This window comes from Protopterus annectens, chromosome 2.part1 (genome assembly GCF_019279795.1).
Source record: "Protopterus annectens isolate FY-2018-M chromosome 2.part1, PAN1.0, whole genome shotgun sequence".
Lineage (NCBI taxonomy): Eukaryota > Metazoa > Chordata > Ceratodontiformes > Protopteridae > Protopterus > Protopterus annectens.
The window spans coordinates 1,164,419,047-1,164,439,038 of record NC_056729.1 but is presented as its reverse complement, the minus strand read 5'-3'; the positions used below and the strand labels follow the sequence as shown (position 1 = coordinate 1,164,439,038).

Sequence of the window (19,992 nt, the reverse complement as noted above, 5' to 3'; positions counted from 1 at the left end):
AAAACCACATTGTAAGGTATGCTTACCTACTTGTTCTGCACTATGCATCAAATCCTGCAACTCCTTCAAGTCTGGTTGTTCAGGTTGTGACATTTTACTTTTCAATTGTGATAACAAAAACTGTTGGTATTTTAGCATATGAAACTGACAGTTTAAGGCCCTCATGGATAAGGTAGCCGAGGTATATACCTTTTTTCCCCACCTTTCTAAGGATCTGGAGTCTCTCTCGGAAGGTAATGGATTTGTAGCAATGGAGGCCTTAACTCCCTTGGGGCCCTGTGAGATGGTTTCTGGGTCAGCAGCATGGCTTTTGTATAGAAATTGGTGCGAGTCAGGAACCCTGTAGTGCCTGTCAGGCTTAACTGGAGCTGGAGGTAGAGAGTCCGGGTTAAGGCAAGCCTCCGAGTAAACATCATCTAGGATGTCCAAAACAGGAGGTATAGCCAGAGGCCTGTGCTGAGGTAGCAAGAGAAATTCCCCTGAGCCTTTTCTTGGAATCTGAATAATCTTGGCCTTCCCAGTGGAAGTGTTTCCTTAAGGTATGCAAAGTTTCCCCAAATGAGTAATCCTCTGGGGGGGGAGACAGAAGGGATGGACTCCTCCGCATCAGAGTCTTCAAAAGGGGAGTAAGAATGTTCCTGATCATCAGAATGCTCTGAAATAATGGAGCCCTGATCAGAGGAGGGGGAATCTTCCTCCACTCTGGGCCTTTTGTCCGGTGGGGGCTGAGAACCTCTGATAAGAGTAATTAAATCCTCAGCCATTTTAAGCATCTGTTTCTTAGGCATGGGGCCTGGAGATGGGCCCTGTGTAGCTGGTCTCTTAGAGTGCATGGTTGCTTTAGACTTTGTGAAAGCCTTGATGGAGAAAGAAGAGGAAGGTCTGAAGACACCTTGAGTGGAGGTGGACCTGTCCACATTCTGAGATTCAACGCCAAGAGTGGCTTCAGTATCTGTAGTCAGGGTGTGAGCCGAGGAGGCCTGCGACCTCGGGCACAGGAGACACAGTCAAAGAAGTGTCGTCGGTAGTCAGGGGCTGCGTAGGCACCTCGCTGAGAACCGGACCACGTGTAGTCGGCTTTGGCGTGGTGTCGGTAGAGGCCGCGGACCTCGTGTGTCGGTCCTTGTCTTTGCGTTTTTTAGACAAAACCGGAGTCGGAGTATCCGACGACATAGTATAGTTAAATGCTTTCCAAAAATAATGCTGGGCGAACTCCGCCCGACGCTTAATAGTGCGTTTGTTGAATGTAGCACAAAAGCGACAGACCGAGACGTCGTGGTCTGGGCCTAAACAAGGTATACAGAGGGAATGGAAATCCTTATACGGTATTTGCTTCCCACAAGAAATACAATTATTAACTTTGTCTGACATCGGTCTGAGGCAAGAAAAGTTTCCCCAACGGGGTACTTTGCTTTTAAGAAGACTTCGGTTTCCAAATTTTCGTAATCTCAGGAGCTGGCCGACCGGCACTTGCGAACTGCTTCTGCTTCGGGCACCGCGCGGCAAGAAAGACTGAAGAAAATGGCGTCGGCTGGTTCCTTTATACCCCTGTCGCACTGACATCAGGGAAGAAGCGACGACAACCGACGCCGGACCTAGACTTTGGAATTCGGCCGACCGAGGACCCGCCTGACGGCAGGAGAACCCATCTGTTATGACTGCAGCTGTATACACGATGAACATCTGCAAAGCCGCATCCAGGCGTGACGTCGTAAAGCTACACCTGTGCCTGCGGCCCTACTCGCCCCATCAGCCGCATATGAGATAAGCCGCATGGAGGAGTTGACAATCGAATTCAGGGTTGCCAACTGGGAGTTCATTTTGCCTTGGAACCCCTCAGCTGTTGGATCCTGCATGGCCTCACCCATATCCTTGAGCAAATCCCTCTGGAGATGGGTGAAGTGACACAAGTAGTTCAGCAACTGCATGGAAAAGGTCGCTGATGAAAACATCCACTTACCGTACCTGTCCATGGTCCTAGACTCCTTATTAGGAGGATGGACAGGTACCGAAGGATCGGCTAACTCCTTCTTAGTGGCTGCGGCCACCACCATGGCATCAACAGAGACACCTTTAGATAGAAACTGTTTCTCTTTTGGGGCAGTAATAAATTTTGACGGCCTCCTTGGGGTAGGTTCCACTGAATCAGGGGCCGTCCAAGCCTTCCTTGCCACCACTTCCATGAGGGGGTCAACACCCAGGAGGTGGAAGGGCGAGAGCCAAACGCCTCAAGGTAAACCGGCTCTTCCTCTGAAGGGTTAAGGGCGGGCCAGTTCCCCCTGTTTCAGGATTTCAAGGATGTCAGCAAAAGAGACATCCTCAGAGGGGGACCGAGGGGAACCTTCAGATTCCTCCAAGTCGGTGTCAGAGGTGATAGACTCAGGGGAGTCTATGTGCTTCCTCTTGCACTGTCTCTTCCGAGGGGGTTCTCCTACCGGATCAGGAGAGGCCTCGAAAGAGGAGGATATTCCCAATGGGGAAACCTGAGGAGCTGGCTCTCTACGGTCTGTTACAAGGGGGTGGGTAGAAACCACCGCAGGCACTGAAGAGGGAGGAGCTGACGGAACCGACTGTGGGGTAGACACTGGGTCTGGCACGCTCCGCATGACCTCGAAGGCGCCCCTATCAGCCAAGGCCGGAGGTCCCCGCTCCGAGGAGACAAGGACCCCCCCGGCACCGACAGGGACGGCTCCGAGGCCGATGTTGGAGCCGAACTCACCAGCGCCGAGGCTCCGAGAGGGAGAACGGGGTCGGACAAGGGTCCAATGCCACTCGCCCCCTCGGAGCCGACGAGTGAAGCTTGGTGCCGAGATCCCTCCAAGGAGGAAATCGGAGCAGACGACGGAGCCGAAATGGAAGGTATCGGTTCAGACGCACCAACAGCCACAGCTCCGACGAGCCCCGGCTCCAAACTGAAAAGAGTCAGAAGAGGAATAGAAACAGGGATGGGAATAGCCGCTGACTGTTGAGTAGGGCTATGCACCATTTGGGCCAGTGCCTCGGACTTGAGAATTCTACTCACCACCCTTTGTAAGTCATGAGACCTATGGCTCCGCTTCGACAGAAGAGGGGATCCCGGAGCCGAGTGGATGGAGCCGATGGAAGGGGACCTCGACCTCTTCTTTAAGATTATCGGAGCCAACTGTGTCTTAACAACCTCGGCTCCGGCCGGAGCCCCGGTTTGAGACTTCGAAACATCGACTCCAGCCGGAGCCGATGTCGAAGCAGCTTTAATGCTCCCAGCAGACGGCTCTGAAGCTGGAGCCGACGGCCTGGAAGTCTTTGAAGGCTTCCCCGATGCAGACTGGGTTGGGGGTTTCTTCAGGCTTTAACAAGCCTCGAAGTATGAGTTTGTTTTTGCGTTCCTGCAGGACTCTAGGGCTGAATGCATGGCAAACAAGCACACGAGTCCTGCAGGTGCAAAGGTCCCAGGCAATAGACACGAAGTGTGACCGTCTGTCAGAGACATTTTCTAACAGCACGAATCACACTTCTTGAAGCCTGAGACCTTGGAGTCCTTAGACATCCTAAATAGACTGTATGTAACACAGACACAACACACAGACACACCCTTTAACCAAAATAAAAATCCAGTCACACTGAAAGGACAGGGAAAAAAAGGGAGTGGGCCAAAGGCCTAAAAGTTAAAAGGGGATAAAACGGGAATACAAACACAAGGGAGACCTGATTTAAACTAAAGAGATACTCTATATAAAAACTAAACTAAATAGAAAGGATAGGGGTATAAATTTGAAGGTTTTGACAAGAAAAACTCACTAACCTGCCAGAGCCGGTAGAAGAAAGCACCTCGTCAGCTAAGTGGCAAACGAGATCTGAGTAGTTACCGCCTAGCATTGTGGGATATAGGGGAGCCTTGAGCCGGTGGAATAAGCTATCGAGCTTTAGTATTGGCCGAGTCGGAGCCGAGGATTGGCTCCGAACCCATCCAGCAAGAATGAAGGTGAGATTGACAACTTAACATCACATGTTTACAATGGAGGTATTCCTGAAGCTCTCAACTGGATGCAACCACTCCTTTAACAGACTGTGTTTTAAACACAACTTAACCAGTATGTGGTGAGCCACCACGTTAGTAAATAATACAGGTGGCAACCCATCTGAAATGTGCTTGCTCGGCAGCTATATGCCTTTTTCTTCCTGGAACAAAGCAGATGGACACCCGATGAAGCTTCCAGCATAAGGACTTCCACGAGGCTTGGCTATAGGAATAGAAGGGCACCAAGATGCTAATGTCGGTCTTCTATCAGTCAAGGCCCCAGGGTTAGGGGACAGACACTAGGATATCTGCAAACATATGGTAGCTCGGCAGCCACTGACATCTCAAAGTTCACTGCACTATTCGCATCCTCACATGTGCAAAGAGTTCTATGAAGTTCATGGAGACCATCAAGCCCAAATGCTGCAAATCAGGTTCCGAATTTGGACCCTGTACTGCATTCTTCACCCAAAATACCAATATCATGACTTCCTCAGCCCTCTCCATGGGCAGGAATGACTGCCACTGCAAACGGTCTAAGCTTTGTGTTTCTGAAAACAATCCTCTGGGATGGGATCAGACAGGACATCTCCCATTTTACAGTCCCTCCAAAGGACTGTGTTTTAGGTTGAAAGGAAAAGCAGAAAGTCCACTGATAGGTCTGTCAGAAGTCAGTTCATCTGTGTAGGGGAATAAATAGCTTCTCTTGCAAACCTCTGACCACTACGGTTATCATACTGGTAAACACTCTAGGCAAATGGGAGAGCCAAGTAAACAGTTTATAAAAGATTTGATGTCTCCCACAGTAAACTGGATGACTCTCATGAACCCCAGGAAGTGATGTACTAGAAAGAATCCATCTTGCCTAGTGACATCTTCGTTGTACTCCTCCAATGAGTCATACTCCTGTTACTGTGGTTACGATCCAGAACTAGACATACTACAAGTGTTGAGCGAAGTCACCAAGGCTCAAGATGGCACAGAAACTCCCCCCTTCTTTTCAAGGTAGAAATTAGTGTCTTTCTTGGACAGAGGATGGTACAGACAGCTCATGAGTCTCAAAGACTTTCCACAGAGGAGATTATCAAGGGATGGGCTGTAGGTGTGCAGAATTCACTGCCTATGTCTGTTTCCAAGACTGTGACCAACAGGGTTCTCAAGACTCTTCAAAGAAGCCAGATTGGGACAAAAGTTCTCCCTAGCCCTGGATCTTTCACAAAGGAGCACATGCAATGGCTACATTCAGAGGGCTCATGCAAAATAGAATATCTACATGGTAAAAATGTTCCATAGGTAGTGAGCATGCAGAATATGTTTTCATTAAGCCTAGGAAAGATGTCAGGCTATATTAACTTAAGGTGCACTTCCGCACCAATGACTCATGCTGCCACAAAACACTGAACATATTTACTTAATGTCTAAGCCCAGAGTCCTACAGTGGGGTGTCTTCATGGCTGTCCTCAAACTACACTATCAGGTTCTTGCAGGCCAATGGAATACCCTGGGAGGGAGTTCTCAGCAATGAATATCCCTGTTCTGCAGGAAAGAGACTTCACAGACCATTTCCCCTGCATCAGGCTGATCAGTTGGCTGACTGGCCTCAACTGCTTGCTGACCCACTGGGAACTGGCTGGTACCTATACTCCAAAATGTACTCCTAGAGTTGGGAACTAGAGGGTGCACATGTTCTAAGCCCCTGCCATTCACTGGGGTAGGGGAAAGGTAGTGTGTTTTAATATTCACTTGTTGAGAAGTGAAGTCAACTCTCATCCTCACAGATTAAAGATGAGATCAGACTCAGAATGCTCTTTTCTGAAATTATCTTAAGGAGGGAGGATTCTGAGCTCTAATTTAACTCCTTCTGATGGCACTTCATCCGAGGTTCTGGTCTGTGCATGAGACCCTAGGGCCAATTCTGCATGAAGAAAGTACAGTTGTGTACACCTACCATAAATGTAGATGTTCGAGTGTCTTCACTGTTGCAGTAGGGTTCTCCCCTGCCGGCAGGCAGTCCCAGGTCGGCCAGAATCCCAAAGTCTGGGTCCGGCGTCGGCTGTTCAACCATGCTCCCTGACGTCAGAGCGCCAGGAGTATAAAGCTGACAGCCGATGCCATCTTCTCCAGTTTTTCTTGCCCCAGATGTCAGGAGTCCCAAAATGAAAAAGGTCCCATAACCTTTGCAAATACACCTCAAAAGAATGGTGAAAAAAGGAAATACACAAAGGTAAAAATAAGAGGGGACAGGAGGGAGGGAAACCCAGACTGCAACAGTGAAGACACTCGAACATCTACATTTATGGTAGGTGTACACAACTGTACTATGTTCATCGTGTTTCACTGTTGCAGTCATGACTGTAGGGTAGAATCCCAAAGCTGAAAGAAAGGGAGGTGGTCATAAAGAGGAAGGGGCGGCTAAAAGGCCCTGCAAGACTGCAGAGGCAAAGCCTGCCCTAGACTTAGAGTAGAGAGGAAGATTGTAGTGCTTAGAAAATGTATGCACTGAACTCCCAAGTTGCAGCTTCCAAAATATCCTTGGTAGGAACTCCCCTGAGGAAGGCCGCAGAAGTGGCAGCAGCTCTGGTGGAATGAGTCTGTATACTCCCTGGGATTTGCTTTCCATGGTGAGAATAACAAAATCTGATTCCATGAGCAATCCATTTAGAAATGGTCTGTTTTGAAATGGCTTTACCTTGGAAACTGGAAGCATAAGAAACAAACAATTGTTCTGATTTTCTGATGTCCTTAGTTCTGTTCAGGTAAAAACGTAGCTGTCTGTGTACATCCAAGGAATGTAAGATCCTTTCCCCTTTATTTTGAGGAGTGGGGAAAAAAGTTGGCAAGTGTATAGTTTGATTTAAAGCCACTTTGGAAACCACCTTGGGCATGAAGGTAGGATTAGTCCTCAAAGATACCCTGTCTTGATGAAAAATAATATAAGGTTCCACAGCCATTAGAGCTTGTAACTCTGAAACTCTCCTGGCAGAGGTTAGGGCTAACAGGATGGCTGTCATCCAAGATAAAAACTTGATGTCAGAAGAAGCAGCAGGCTCAAAAGGAGGCAAAGTTAGTTTTTCCAAAACATAGTTGAGATCCCAAGCAGGAATAGGAGGAGATCGAGGAGGTCTTAAGTTCTTAGCTCCTCTGAGAAACTGTCGCATGAGCTGGTGGGAAAAGATGGGAGGGTCTGTATTATAATGAGCAGAAATAGCAGAGGCATGTATTTTAATGGAAGAGAAAGAGAGACCCTTATGTAAGAGATCTGTCAAGTAAAGTAAAATTAAAGTAATGTTGGGAAGAAGAGGATCAGAATCCTGAGCCTGCATCCAGGAACAAAATCTTTTCCATTTTCCTGCATAAGATTTTCTAGTGCTAGGACGTCTGGCTTCCAAAATGACATCCATAACCTGCTTGGGCAGTAAAGAAGAAATCAAAGGCCCTGGATTAACCAGGCCGCCAGGCTGAGAGTTCTGACATGAGAGTGTAGAACCTGACCCTGATGTTGAGACAGAAGGTTCGGAGACTGAGGTAAAACCCAAGGGGGCTCCAGGCATAGGTTTTTTAGAGTTGGATACCAAAACTGCCGAGGCCAATTTGGAGCCAGCAAGATGATCATCTTGGGCTTGTCCTGTTTTATCTTTCATAAAACCCGTGGAAGAAGAGGGAGAGGCGGAAAGGCATATCCTGAGAGGTTCCTCCAACTGAATGACAGGGCGTCCACTTCTCCAAGCTTCTGCGTGGAAAATCCTGGTGCAAAAAGTCTGTAGCTGATGACTGAGATGGGATGCAAAGAGGTCTATGTGAGGACATCCCCAGACTGCTGTTATCATCTTGAATATTTTGGTGTCCAGCATCCACTCGTGTGGATCCGAAAGATGTCTGCTCATACTGTCTGCCAGGAAGTTTAGTTTCCCTGGTAGAAACTGAGCTTGAAGATCCAGATTGCAAGATAGAGCTGTGTCCCATAGATCCATGACTAGTCTGCAAAGGGGGTAGGAATGAGATCCCCCCTTGCTTGTTATGTACCCACATAACTGTGGTGTTATCTGTCCGTATTAACAGTTGTCCTGGTTGTAAAAGATTCCTGAAGGCCAATAGAGCTTTCTGAATGGCTAACATTTCCTTTAAATTGATATGCAGGTGCTTCTGATCCTTTGTCCAAAGGCCCTGCAAACAATTGCCCTGAAAATGGGCTCCCCAAGCATAATCCGAGGCGTCCGTGGTTAGAATCTGAGAGGCAGGAGGCAGACGGAAGGGCTTCCCTTTGTTTAGAGCACATGCCCTAGACCACCAAAGAAATTCCTTTTGAAGGCAAGGAAGAACGGGGATCAGTATGTCTAAACTGTGGCAATGCTGAGACCATACATTTTTTAGGTACCACTGTATTTTCCTCATGTGTAGTTTTGCATATGGTACGAGAAGGATGCAGGAGGCCATGTAACCCAAAGCCTGCAGGAATTTCCTTGCAGATAGATGAGTTAAAGTCGCCAAAGTTCTGAAAGTTGAAGCCAGCTGTAACTGTTTTTCGGATGTCAGAAATGCCATCTGGGTAGTAGTGTTTAGAAGTGCACCCAGAAAAGTTATCTGTTGCGATGGTGTCAAATTTGACTTTTTTATGTTTACAGAGAATCCCAGGAACTTGAGGAGGTTCTGTACAAATTCTAGATGCTGGAGTAAGACATCCTTGCTGTCTGCCTGAATTAGACAATCGTCCAGATAAGGGTAAATTTGAATTCCCTTGAATCTGCAGTAAGCCACTACTGGAGCCAGGCATTTGGTGAAGACCCTGGGCGCAGTCGATAATCCAAAGGGCAGTGCAGAGAATTGAAAGTGCCTCGATCCGGCTTTGAACCTGAGGTATTTTCTGCGATCCTGCCTGATGGGAATGTGTAAATATGCCTCCTTTAAATCCAAAGTTACCATCCATGCATTTTTGGACAGCATTGGAAGCAGCTGCTGTAGAGTAAGCATCTTGAATTTTGGAATCTCTAGAAAGGTGTTCAAGACCGACAGATCCAGAATGGGTCTCCATGAGTTTTGCTTCCTTGGGACTAGAAAAAGCCTTGAATAAAACCCTTTTCCCATCTCTGAAAGAGGAACCAGTTCTATGGCATTCATAGCCAAAAGAGCTTCCACCTGGTTTAAGGCCTCCGTCCATTGATGTTTTGGAAGGTCTGGCCATCCGCTTGGCCTTGGCAAGGTATGAAAATGGAATTTGTAACCTCTTAAAACCACATCCAAAACCCATTTGTCTTGGGTTATTTGAGTCCAATTTTGATAAAAAAGAGAGAGTTTTCCTCTGAGAGGGGCTTCCAGGGAAAAAGTTCCTGTAGCCCCACAGAGGGAGTCATCGAGTTTGTTTCCTTTGAGATTGTGACCTGTCCTCTTCCTCCCCTAGGGGTGGAAGCAGTCCACTGTCTTGGTCTATAAGCAGCTTGTGATTGAGGCCTCCCTCTGGAACGTCTGTACCTACCCCTCTGATGCCTGTCTGAAGTGGGAAAGGACCAATTTTTTGAAGGCCAATTCCTGCTAAATCTAGGAGGCTGTACTTGTAATAAATCTTTAACTGTTTGCATTGATTTCACCTTATCCTCCATCTTTTTAATCACCTCTTCAGCTTTCGATCCAAACAAAACATTAGGTTGAACAGGAGCATCCAATAATTTTGCCTTTACCTGTTCAGGTAAATTTTGTTCCTTTAGCCATGCATGCCTCCTAATGACTGCCAGAGGCCGCAGCCCTACAAGAAGCCTCCAAGGCATCAAATCCACAGTGTAAACCATGCTTCCCAACCTGTTCAGTGGCATGCAATAAATCATGTAATTCCTTATCCTCTGCACAGGCAGAAATGGAAGTAAGCTTTTGTTTTAAGACAGACAATAGAAATTGCTGGTATTTAAACATATGAAACTGACAGTTTAAAGCCCTAATGGACAAAGTAGCAGAAGTGTACACCTTTTTGCCCCATCTTTCTAAGGATCGAGAATCCTTTTCAGTAGGAGTAGGATTTTTGGCAGAAGCGGCCTTAGCTCCCTTAGGTCCCTGAGAAATGGTTTCAGGGTCAGCAGAAGGGTTCTTGTATAAAGACTGATGGGAATCAGGAACCCTGTAATATCTATCAGGCTTCACAGGAGCAGGAGGAAAAGAGTCAGGGATTAAGTTAGCCTCCGAAAAGGCATCATCCACAATATCCAAAACAGAAGGAATAGCCATGGGTCTATGCTGGGGAAGAAGAAGAAATTCCCTCAGCCTTTTCTTGGATTCTGAATACTCCTGTCCTTCCGAGTGGAAATGTTCCCTCATTTCATGCAAAGTTTCCCCAAAGGAGAAATCCTCAGGGGGAGAAGCTGAAGGAATGGATTCTTCAGCGTCAGAATCCTCATAAGGAGGAAAAGAATAATCCTGATCAGAAGAAGAAACTGAGGAAACAGAAGCCTGATCAGAGGAATCATAAGAAACATCCTGTCTTGGCCTTTTGTCTGGAGGGGGATGAGAACCCCTAATCATAGTAAGTAAATCCTCCACCATCTTGAGTAACTGTTTCTGTGACTTGGGAGCCGGTTCAGAAGAAGCCTGTGTAGAAGTCTTTGATTTTGAAGGAGTCTTTGCCTTTGTCTTTATTAGTAGCTGAGTAGGCCTGAAAACCCCTTCGGAAGCCGGTACCTGCACAGCGGCTCCGGACCCATCTGAAGGAGCATTGTCCGAAGGTCCTGCAACAGAAATATTTAAAGGCCTGGTTGGCTCCTCATCAGAGTCCGTTTCGGCCGTCGGTCCTGAAATGGCCAATGACAGGGGCTGCAAAAGTGCCTCACTGACGACGGCTGAACCTGAAGCTGGCTCCGCTTGTGCGCTATCATCAGATTTGGACCTCGGAGGCCTGTCTTTATCCTTGCGACGTTTATGAACTCCGGTAGCCGGGACCGTATCCGACGACATTTTGTAGTTAAAGCGCCTACTGAAGTAATGAAAAGCAAAAACGTACCTTCGCTTAATTGTACGTTGATTGAATCTAGCACAAAACCAACAACTAGCTACGTCGTGGTCAGGGCCCAAGCAAGGAATACAGTAAGAATGAAAATCCTTATGAGGTATTTGCTTCCCACATGAAATACAATTATTAACTTTTTCTGACATCTGAGTGGACCAAGAAAAAAGTTTCCCCAACGGGGTACTTAGCTTTGAGTGGAGAAGAAAGTCTTCGGACCGAAGTATATCAGTAAAATTTCATCAGGAGTCCGCCGACCGGCAAATGCGAACTGCTATCACCGCACAGCAAGAAAGACTGGAGAAGATGGCGTTGGCTGTCAGCTTTGTACTCCTGGCGCTCTGACGTCAGTGAGCATGGTTGAACAGCCGACGCCGGACCCAGACTTTGGGATTCTGGCCGACCTGGGGCTGCCTGCCGGCAGGGGAGAACCCTACAGTCATGACTGCAACAGTGAAACACGATGAACATCTTTTCAGCCACAATCAGCTGTGAGGTAAGGCCCAGCTTTTCTTCCATTGACTAGTATAACTGGTAGGTGTGAACTGGTGGCACTTAAAGCAGTGTTTCACACCAAGTTCCTTCAAAGACAATAAAGGCAATACTTTACTTTATTTGATTTTAACCAGTAATAAAACATACACGGGGTCACTTTACAAATTTGTAATCAAGAAGAGAATGCATGAATTTTGTAAAATAATGTAAGATCCAAACTCTGCTGGCTACACAAAACTAGAAGTCTCAGGGACTAGGGCTAGTGATGTCACAGCAAGCACCCACAAATAACACAGCTACATGAAAAAAACAGAGAGTTTTGATTGGTGAAGAGGATGAATATAATCACAGAACCCATCAATGAGGGTTGCCACTGTTAGCTCATCTATTGTAAAGTGATCTGTTTTAGAATGACGGTACGGCAGTAGTACTTTTTAACAAACAAGGAATTAAGATTTTTCCATTATGCATTTCATAAGTAGGGTTTGGCATATGTGCTACTGATGAAATCAGGAAACAGTACTAGCATTCAGAGACTGTCTGTTAAAAGTAATACCACTAACTTCTAAATGGACTAGTCGATAAACTACAATTAAGCTTTTTTATTATTGGAACTCTTTAAAGACTACTTAACCATTAAGGTTGCTAGTACAGAAATCAGACTACACTAAGACTGCCCTGATTATGACCAAAGTCCAAAGGTGTCTCAGATGCTGAAAGGATTAGACTGGCGAGGATGGGAGTAACAGGATAGGAAAGGTGGCTCCATTTGGTCACCACCAAGTAAGTACAGGCCGCCATGGCATCATATCTTACCAAGTCCAGGGACATGAGCTTAGCCATAAACAATAGTTGAAGGCAGCCCTCATTAACATATACACACACACACACACACACACACACACACACACACACACACACACACACACACACACACACACACACACACAGTGCACAGGAGGCACCATGGTGACATGGCTGCTCATGTCAACCACAAAAGAAGGGGTGAGGGTCTTATACAAAATTGCCCCCAGTGCTGGGATGACGGTGAGTGCACAAACCACTTCTAAAGGTAGCTATACAATGGCAGCTGTAGTTGAATCTTGCCCTCATACTGGGGACTTCTCACTGGTTCAGACAACAAGTGATCTCAAGACCAGTGTGAAGAGGACTGATGGGTTGGGCAGGCACAAACGAAAAAGGATACAGAAGAAAAAATATTAAAGTAAACTGGAATGGACTTGGGTCTTAAATGAAAGCTTCAAAAGATATGCAATTGTTAAGGTGACAGATGAGTGGCTACAACGTAAATATGGAAATTTTCTTTACCATTCAACACATCGGACAAATTATTTACAAACAAGGTACAATTCTTTTCTTACAATCTGCTGTGAAGACAGTTCATATCCTTGTGAAACTTATGCATTTGCTTTGGTTTTATTTTATTTCCAGTTCACTATAAGACCTTTGCCTTTATTTGCTCAGCTCTCGTTGTACTTCTGTCCAAATGTGCTTTTCTACATTTGATGTGTCGTATTCCTTTAACATATCATATTCCACCCAAGGTGTATCCCACTTCTTTGCATGAGTCAGCTCCTCTTCAGTAAAGTAAAGTTCAAACTGTATGCCTTTAATATTGAACCTTGAGCGCTCCCAACGTTTTGACCATGGTCTGGGCTTCATTTTAACTTTTTGCTATAAAGAAATATAAGGAAGGAAAAGAAAACATTTAAGCATTAATAAAGAGATACTTTTTAAGTTAGACTGTAGAATAGGTACTTCAGTTTTCTTCAAAATAAGACAATTTCTAGATAATGAGAGGTCATAGGACAACCCTTAGTGCTCCAAATTTTTGATATTTTCATTCAAACAGGATTGAAATACATGCATAAACTACATACAACTCAGGCAGTTTCAGCTCTCTTTGATAATCATTATATGCAATTATAATTTTTTTGTGTTCAGTATTTTTTTCCCAATATGCTACACTTACTCCATTTCATTTGTTAAAATAAGTAATGTTTACTCTGTGATACTCTAATGTGCACTTCTTCTATATCTAATATTTTACAAAAACCGGGCAAGTAACAAACTGAGCAGTGTCAAAGCAATAATCAATTAACACCATTTTATACTCAAATAAAAACGATTATTCAATTAAATAAAAAATATGTCTCAAACTTATCGTTAAAGAGACATACATTATAAACCAGTTCGTACCACATGAAGCACTATAAAAACAAAAAAGACTCTATGCGTCACAAAATGATAAGCATTATATTAAGTCCTATTAAATATAATACTCAACTTATTGATTGCATATTATACCACAATAAATATAACGCTCGTTTTAAAAAATATTATATATAAAATTACAATAATACTTTAAATTTTACAATCCATTATTATAAAAATGAAAAAAATGATAAGCTCTCAGAACAACTATAAGTAAACCCTTACTAGAATAAAATACATGTGTATGTGACAACTTGTCATATAATTAATCAACCATAAAAGATTTTTAACATATTTACAAATTTAATAAAAACTTGTATTTATATTTATTGGTATCATGAATGCACAGATTATTGTTGAGCTACTGTCCATGATCTATTATAGAGTTTATATATGAAAAACCTTAATAACATAAACTTCTCGAGATGTTAAATGCAAAAAAAGGAGTTTTGTTTTAATGCTACAACCAAAAGTAATTTACCGCCTTAAGGCTAGGCATTTCAAAATACATTTTATTGAGACATATTCATTGAGGTCTGGATAAGTATGGGCCACTGTTCTAATTTGCCACATAATTTCATCCGTTTCAAGTTGTAATTGCCAAGGCCCCCTTATGTCTACTTGCCTTTGTTGGAGTATGGCAAATCTAAACCTGTGTTCAGGGAATTCAATAGTGTGTCTAGCTAGTGCATTAGTTGTGTCCCTTTTATTAATAGCGTATTGATGTTCGTAAATACGTTGTTTGATTTTCCTCACCGTCTTACCAATGTAAAACGTGGGACATTGGGCACAACAAGCTGCATAAATTACTCCTTTGGTTTCACAATTAAATCTCCCATTAACATAATATGTCTCATCTCTGATTATAACCTTAGTATCTACGCATATATGTCTACATTGCTGGCACAACCCACATCTGAACATACCAAACTTCCTATTAGATCTAACATTCCTCCTCCTTTCCAAGAAGGCTTTAAAATTTTCTCCTTTTCTATAGGTTATTTTAGGCTTTTCTCCTAGTATTTTAAAAAGCCCACTATCTTCAATGATGATAGACCAATTTTTATTTAGCATTTCTCTTACTCTTGAATGATCGAGAGAATAAGTACAGAGAAAGCTAATTTTAAAATTCGATTCTTTATTTATACGGCTGTATTGTGTTGGAATTCCATATATTCCACAATTTGTGCAGTTGGATTCAGCAATAATGGTTTAAAATAACCTATACTTCGCTTATGACTAACTTCTGACACAATATTGTTTACCATAGGCTCTGGATAGCCTCTATTAATAAACATAGTTTTAAGAAGCAAACATTCTTCACCAAAATCAGTCTCATCAGATACCATTCTCGCCGCCCTTACCAACTGCCCCTTAACAACTGCTCTTTTTTGATGGTACGGGTGGCTGCTGGTAAAATGAAAAAAGGAGTTGGAATAGGTGGGTTTTCTATAAATTGTGCTTTTGTATCTAAAATTAGTTGTATCTTTCAACAAGTTAACATCTAAAAACTTAATACTGGTGTCTTCAAGGCTGTAAGTAAATTCAAAGAAGTCAGTCATCTGCGATATGTTCTCAATAAAAACTGGAACTAAAGCTTTTGGCCCCTTCCAAACCAGAAACATACGGTCTTGGTATCGAGTATACCAAGCGACATTCTCCTGAAACAGACCATTTGGAAATAGTAAAGTTTTCTCCCAGTGGGCCATTATACAATTGGCAAAGCTACCCCCACAGGGAGAGCCCGTTGCCACGCCCGTATACTGAAGGTAGAAATGCCCATCGAAAATCATGAAGTTATTGGCTAAAACAATCTCCAATAAAGTTTCCACTAAGTATATGATTTTCTCATCAGTTTGTCTTATTGTCATGAACTCCCTAATCCATTCAAGACCAACAGCTTGCGGTATGATGGTATATAAATCTTTTACAACAATTGTAAGGAAGCAGGAGTCTTCTTGATACTGTAATTTACTTATACTATTCAAGAAGCTCCACGAATCCTTACAGATTTGGGACTCTTGTTCTATAAGGGGCCTTAAAATGCCATCTATGTATTTAGCACATCCATAAGTCACAGAGCCTCTTCCGTCCACTATAGGTCTAAATGGGGGGTCGCTACATCTCATATGGATCTTAGGCGACCCGAAGAGGGCTGGAACCCTAGGGGCATTCATAGTTAAATAGTGGTGTGTATGTATGTCGGTAACCCCTTCTAAAAATAAATCATCCAAGATAGTTCTAATTTTTTTAAATGCTATGTTAACCTCATTGTTGCTAACTAGTGTATAAGCTTTAGTAGTAAGATGTTTATTCATACGTTTAACATATGCATTCTGATCCATAAACACCAGCCCTCCCCCTTTATCGGGTTTCATGACCCTGATGTTACATTCATGCAATAAGTTGAGGAAATCACGTTCATTTTCGGTGATATTAAGTTTATTGTATTTTCCAGAATGTTTGTCATTGGCAATAGATCTTAAATCAATTTAACTTGCATGCAATGGGGGATTAAAAAGGCTTGAAACTCTTAGGAAACTCGTTAAAGATGACCCCACCGAAAGCGCTTATAAAATTTGAATTTCTTTTACTGCTTTGACACTGCTCAGTTTGCTACTTGCCCGGTTTTTGTTATTTATTCGTTTGGTCTGTTTGGTGAACATCTAATATTTTACAAATGCTTTTGGTGCAGGTTATGGATGAAAAGAAACTTCAGACTAGCTCACTCAACCAGTTAAACACAAGTGACCTGCTTACTTTCAAAAATTTAATTTATACTTTATGCATGGTCATGCAATTCATTTTTGCAAACATGAAACAGCACTCCTGTATGCAGAAATGTTACACACATAGCCCTAGAGTGTAGGTGATAGACAAGATTCTTTTTGAGGCCACAATAAAGACCCCAGGAATAGATGGTATTCTTGTGGAAGTTTGGAAACTAGGAGGGAAAACTGATAAAACAGTATTTTAAGAGGAGGAGAAGCACCAACATCCATACCCCTTTCAATTCAATCCTAAACCATGATTATAAAGTGTTTATGTCTATAATGACATAAAGAATGGCAAAGGTGATGCCAAAATTGAGAGATATCGATCACTGTGGTTTTGTGGAGGGGGAGGCAAACATCTAACATTAAGAGAATGCTGATGATCCAGAGAGAAGTTGAATGCAAGAAAATACTACTGTTGTTTGTGGGTCTTGATGCAGACAGACCATTTGACAGAGTAAACTGGGACTTTATGAGCAGGACAAAGGAAGCATCTGTAGTCCCTGATGAGCAGGACAATGGAAGTATCTGTAGTCCCTGATAAAATTATAAGGCTGATTAGGAAGATATATGTGGAATTGGAGGTGAAAATTGAAGTGGATAAGTTCCTCTGATAATTTCTGTTTTAACAGAGGAACCAGGCAGTGGTGTTGTCATTCCCCTTTGTTATTTACACTATATTCAGGATATACAATTAATGACGCTAAAACAAATGCAATAGCTGTAAATTATGTACGCACACATGAACTGGTTCAGCAATATCCATACTTATGGGTGCTTGATAAAATGAAGTACATGGGAGTATGGATTAAAATGATTCTGGTGTGGCAGCTAAGGGTATGTGGGAAGAGACTAAACAAAAGATAATGCAAAAACTTGGAAATTGGAAGCTGTGTTATTTGGACATGGATAGCAAGATGCAAGCAGTTAAAATGTTGGAGGTAAAGAGGTAATTAGGAACATATTTTCTTGGGAGTGTAATGAGTTGGCAGACTTTTAAAGATTTCACTGCTTTGTCAGAGATATTAGGTAAGCAATTTGGTGTAACTAAGGAAGTGATTTTTTGAGCTATGATACTGAATCAGAATTGCCTAGACATGGTAATGCCTTGCTGAGTCTAATTATGGTGGCTGCCAAAAAAGTAATTAGTAGAAAATGGAAATCAAAAGTCTAAATCAACTTTACTAGAAGTAGTGACTATAGTAACAGAGATTGAAATTAGGATGTTTAGAAAAGGGTAGGAGCAAATTACATAGAATAAAATGGGAATTGTGGGAAGAATACATGCAGAGGAGAAACAAGGTATAAAAGAAGGCAAGATTTGAATGAGCTATGTAATGTTTGACAAAGGATAGATTACAAGTGCTGTATAATGTTTGCAACTACAATTATGTCAATATGGTTTGTGATGTTTAATGTTTACAACTAGAATTATGTCAATATGGCTGTTTTCATTTATATATATGTATGATTATCTATATCATACATGATTAATGTTTCCTGATTTAAAAAAAAGTTCTTTTTGAGGTCACTTGGTTGTTTGCCCATTAAACAAAAAGTGTCTGTAATGGGTGAATTATTTACTTGCTACTAAGGATGACTTAAGCATTCCATTCACTGCCTCAGCTAGAACCTTGGACAGAGAAACTCTCCGGAAGTCACAATACTTTAAAACAACTACTGCTAGTGTTTGTCAGCAAAGCAGTAATTCTGGACATCATGCTTACCAAAGGTAACAGAATTTAAGAAGTTTGATGGGTGGACTCCTAATGCCAGAAGGTCATGAAGTATGCATCAGAAAGTACAAGAATGCACAACAAAGCAGACGGCTATTTGAGAAGGCACGATTCACTAAGACGTGACAAAGAATCATGTCTTGGTAGTGGAGAAGTAATGATGTTACAAACAGCCCACCCCTAAACAAGCAAGTAGCCACAGCAAAAGTAGAGGTGATTACCAAAGAAGCTGACTAAATGTAAAGGCCTTAAAGGTAGCTTTCAGAAAAATTATATCATGACAAAGAAGACAGCATGGTATATATATTCATAAATGGAGCATGTCAATGACAGAGGCAGGTAAGGAAAGGCAAAGCAGAAAAAAAGGAAAAACATGTCTGAAATTAAGGAAAAATTACCAAGAGTAATAAACATACAAATATTTTGAAAAACTTGCTACACAGTAAATTCTAATACTAAAATTATTACAAATCAAATACATTAACTACTCATCATAATAGTGGATCTTTTCACATCTCTTTTTTCTGAACACCCTACATCTCCTATCAGGTCTTTTATTCTTACTTTCCAGCAGATAAAGATGCCAGAAGAAGAACATGAGAGACTGAGATTGTGGCAAGTCATTTTACACTGCATTAGGAGGCTTTTGTTTACTCTTAACATCCTCTTCCTGTTAGCTGGCAAGCAATGAGACCAAGGAAAAGAAAGATCCGACTCTACTGCTCTTCTGTGAAATAATGTATGAGGAGTCCCAACAGCAGTGTGCAGACTCGCTCAGTTCCTGTGAAGGAGGGCATAAAAGCTCTAATATGTGACCAATAAAGACCAGTTCAAGAATTAATTTGTCCATGGTGACGGTTCAAGTCGGTATAAATTTGCACAATTAGCTTCTCACAGATGGTGCTGTAAGATAATAAAGAATATGTCTGTTCTGTCAATGGAGTCAAACTCCTTAACTAGCACTACTGCCTGACTGCTGGGAACCTCTTTAATTTACTGGGGAAAGCAGCTTTTTTTTCTCCCAAATGAAATGGCATGGCCTAGAAAAAAGGACAGACATAGAAGTGATGGCAACTCTTGCAATATGGTCTTGACTGTGCCCTCTTTTTAGAGATTCTCAAACATATCCAAGGAAGATTGAATGAAGAGGACACATTCATTCCTAAGCTTGCTGCTCCAGCCCATAACACTAATACAAAGTTAACTGGGCTACAAGAAAGTCTTTGTAGGAACCTTGACAAGCATATTTTCCAAATCATTCTTGATACCAGACCCATACAGGTTTGCTGGCTTTTCCAGTGCCTGATTCACTAGAGAGGACTGGAATCTGGAAAAATGAGGCAACAATCAGGGACCCAAGCCCCAAAGTAGTACAGGTAATGGGAAAATGTTGTGGTCTACAACATCTATCCTTGATCAAAAAGAACAAACAGGACTGTGCAATGGAATTCTTGGTTAGGACATCAAGTCCACTCTGACAGAAGCTTGTGAGGAAGCAGCCTTCTAGTGAAAAAACAGGAGTAAAATCCCAATTTCCCCAGGCTATATAAACAGCAACCTTATAGACACAGTCCACAGATAAAATGATCCAAGGTTTCTCATACTGATTTACCCATATAATGACCAAGGCAGTATTGGCAGGCAAGTAGAGAAGCTATAGTCCAGTCTTTAATGGACTGCACACCCAAGAGTTTCTTCAAAGGGGGCAGGACAGTTAAAGGGAAGATCTCATTCCACTTCAGACACAAAAAACTATAGATCCTCATAACCCCC

At 42.7% G+C, this 19,992-nt stretch overlaps 1 protein-coding gene across 4 annotated transcripts in view; it reads right to left on the bottom strand.

The window, feature by feature from the left end:
* Window positions 1–12,781: 12,781 nt before the first annotated feature.
* Window positions 12,782–19,992, bottom strand: part of MRPL19 (mitochondrial ribosomal protein L19) — a 294,483-nt gene continuing 287,272 nt past the window's right edge. For all 4 annotated transcript variants that reach the window (XM_044062696.1, XM_044062699.1, XM_044062697.1 and 1 more), the window contains exon 6: window positions 12,782–13,169. In XM_044062696.1, the coding sequence (XP_043918631.1) occupies window positions 12,948–13,169 (222 nt within the window). In that variant the 3' untranslated portion in view covers window positions 12,782–12,947. The remainder of the gene's footprint in view (window positions 13,170–19,992) is intronic.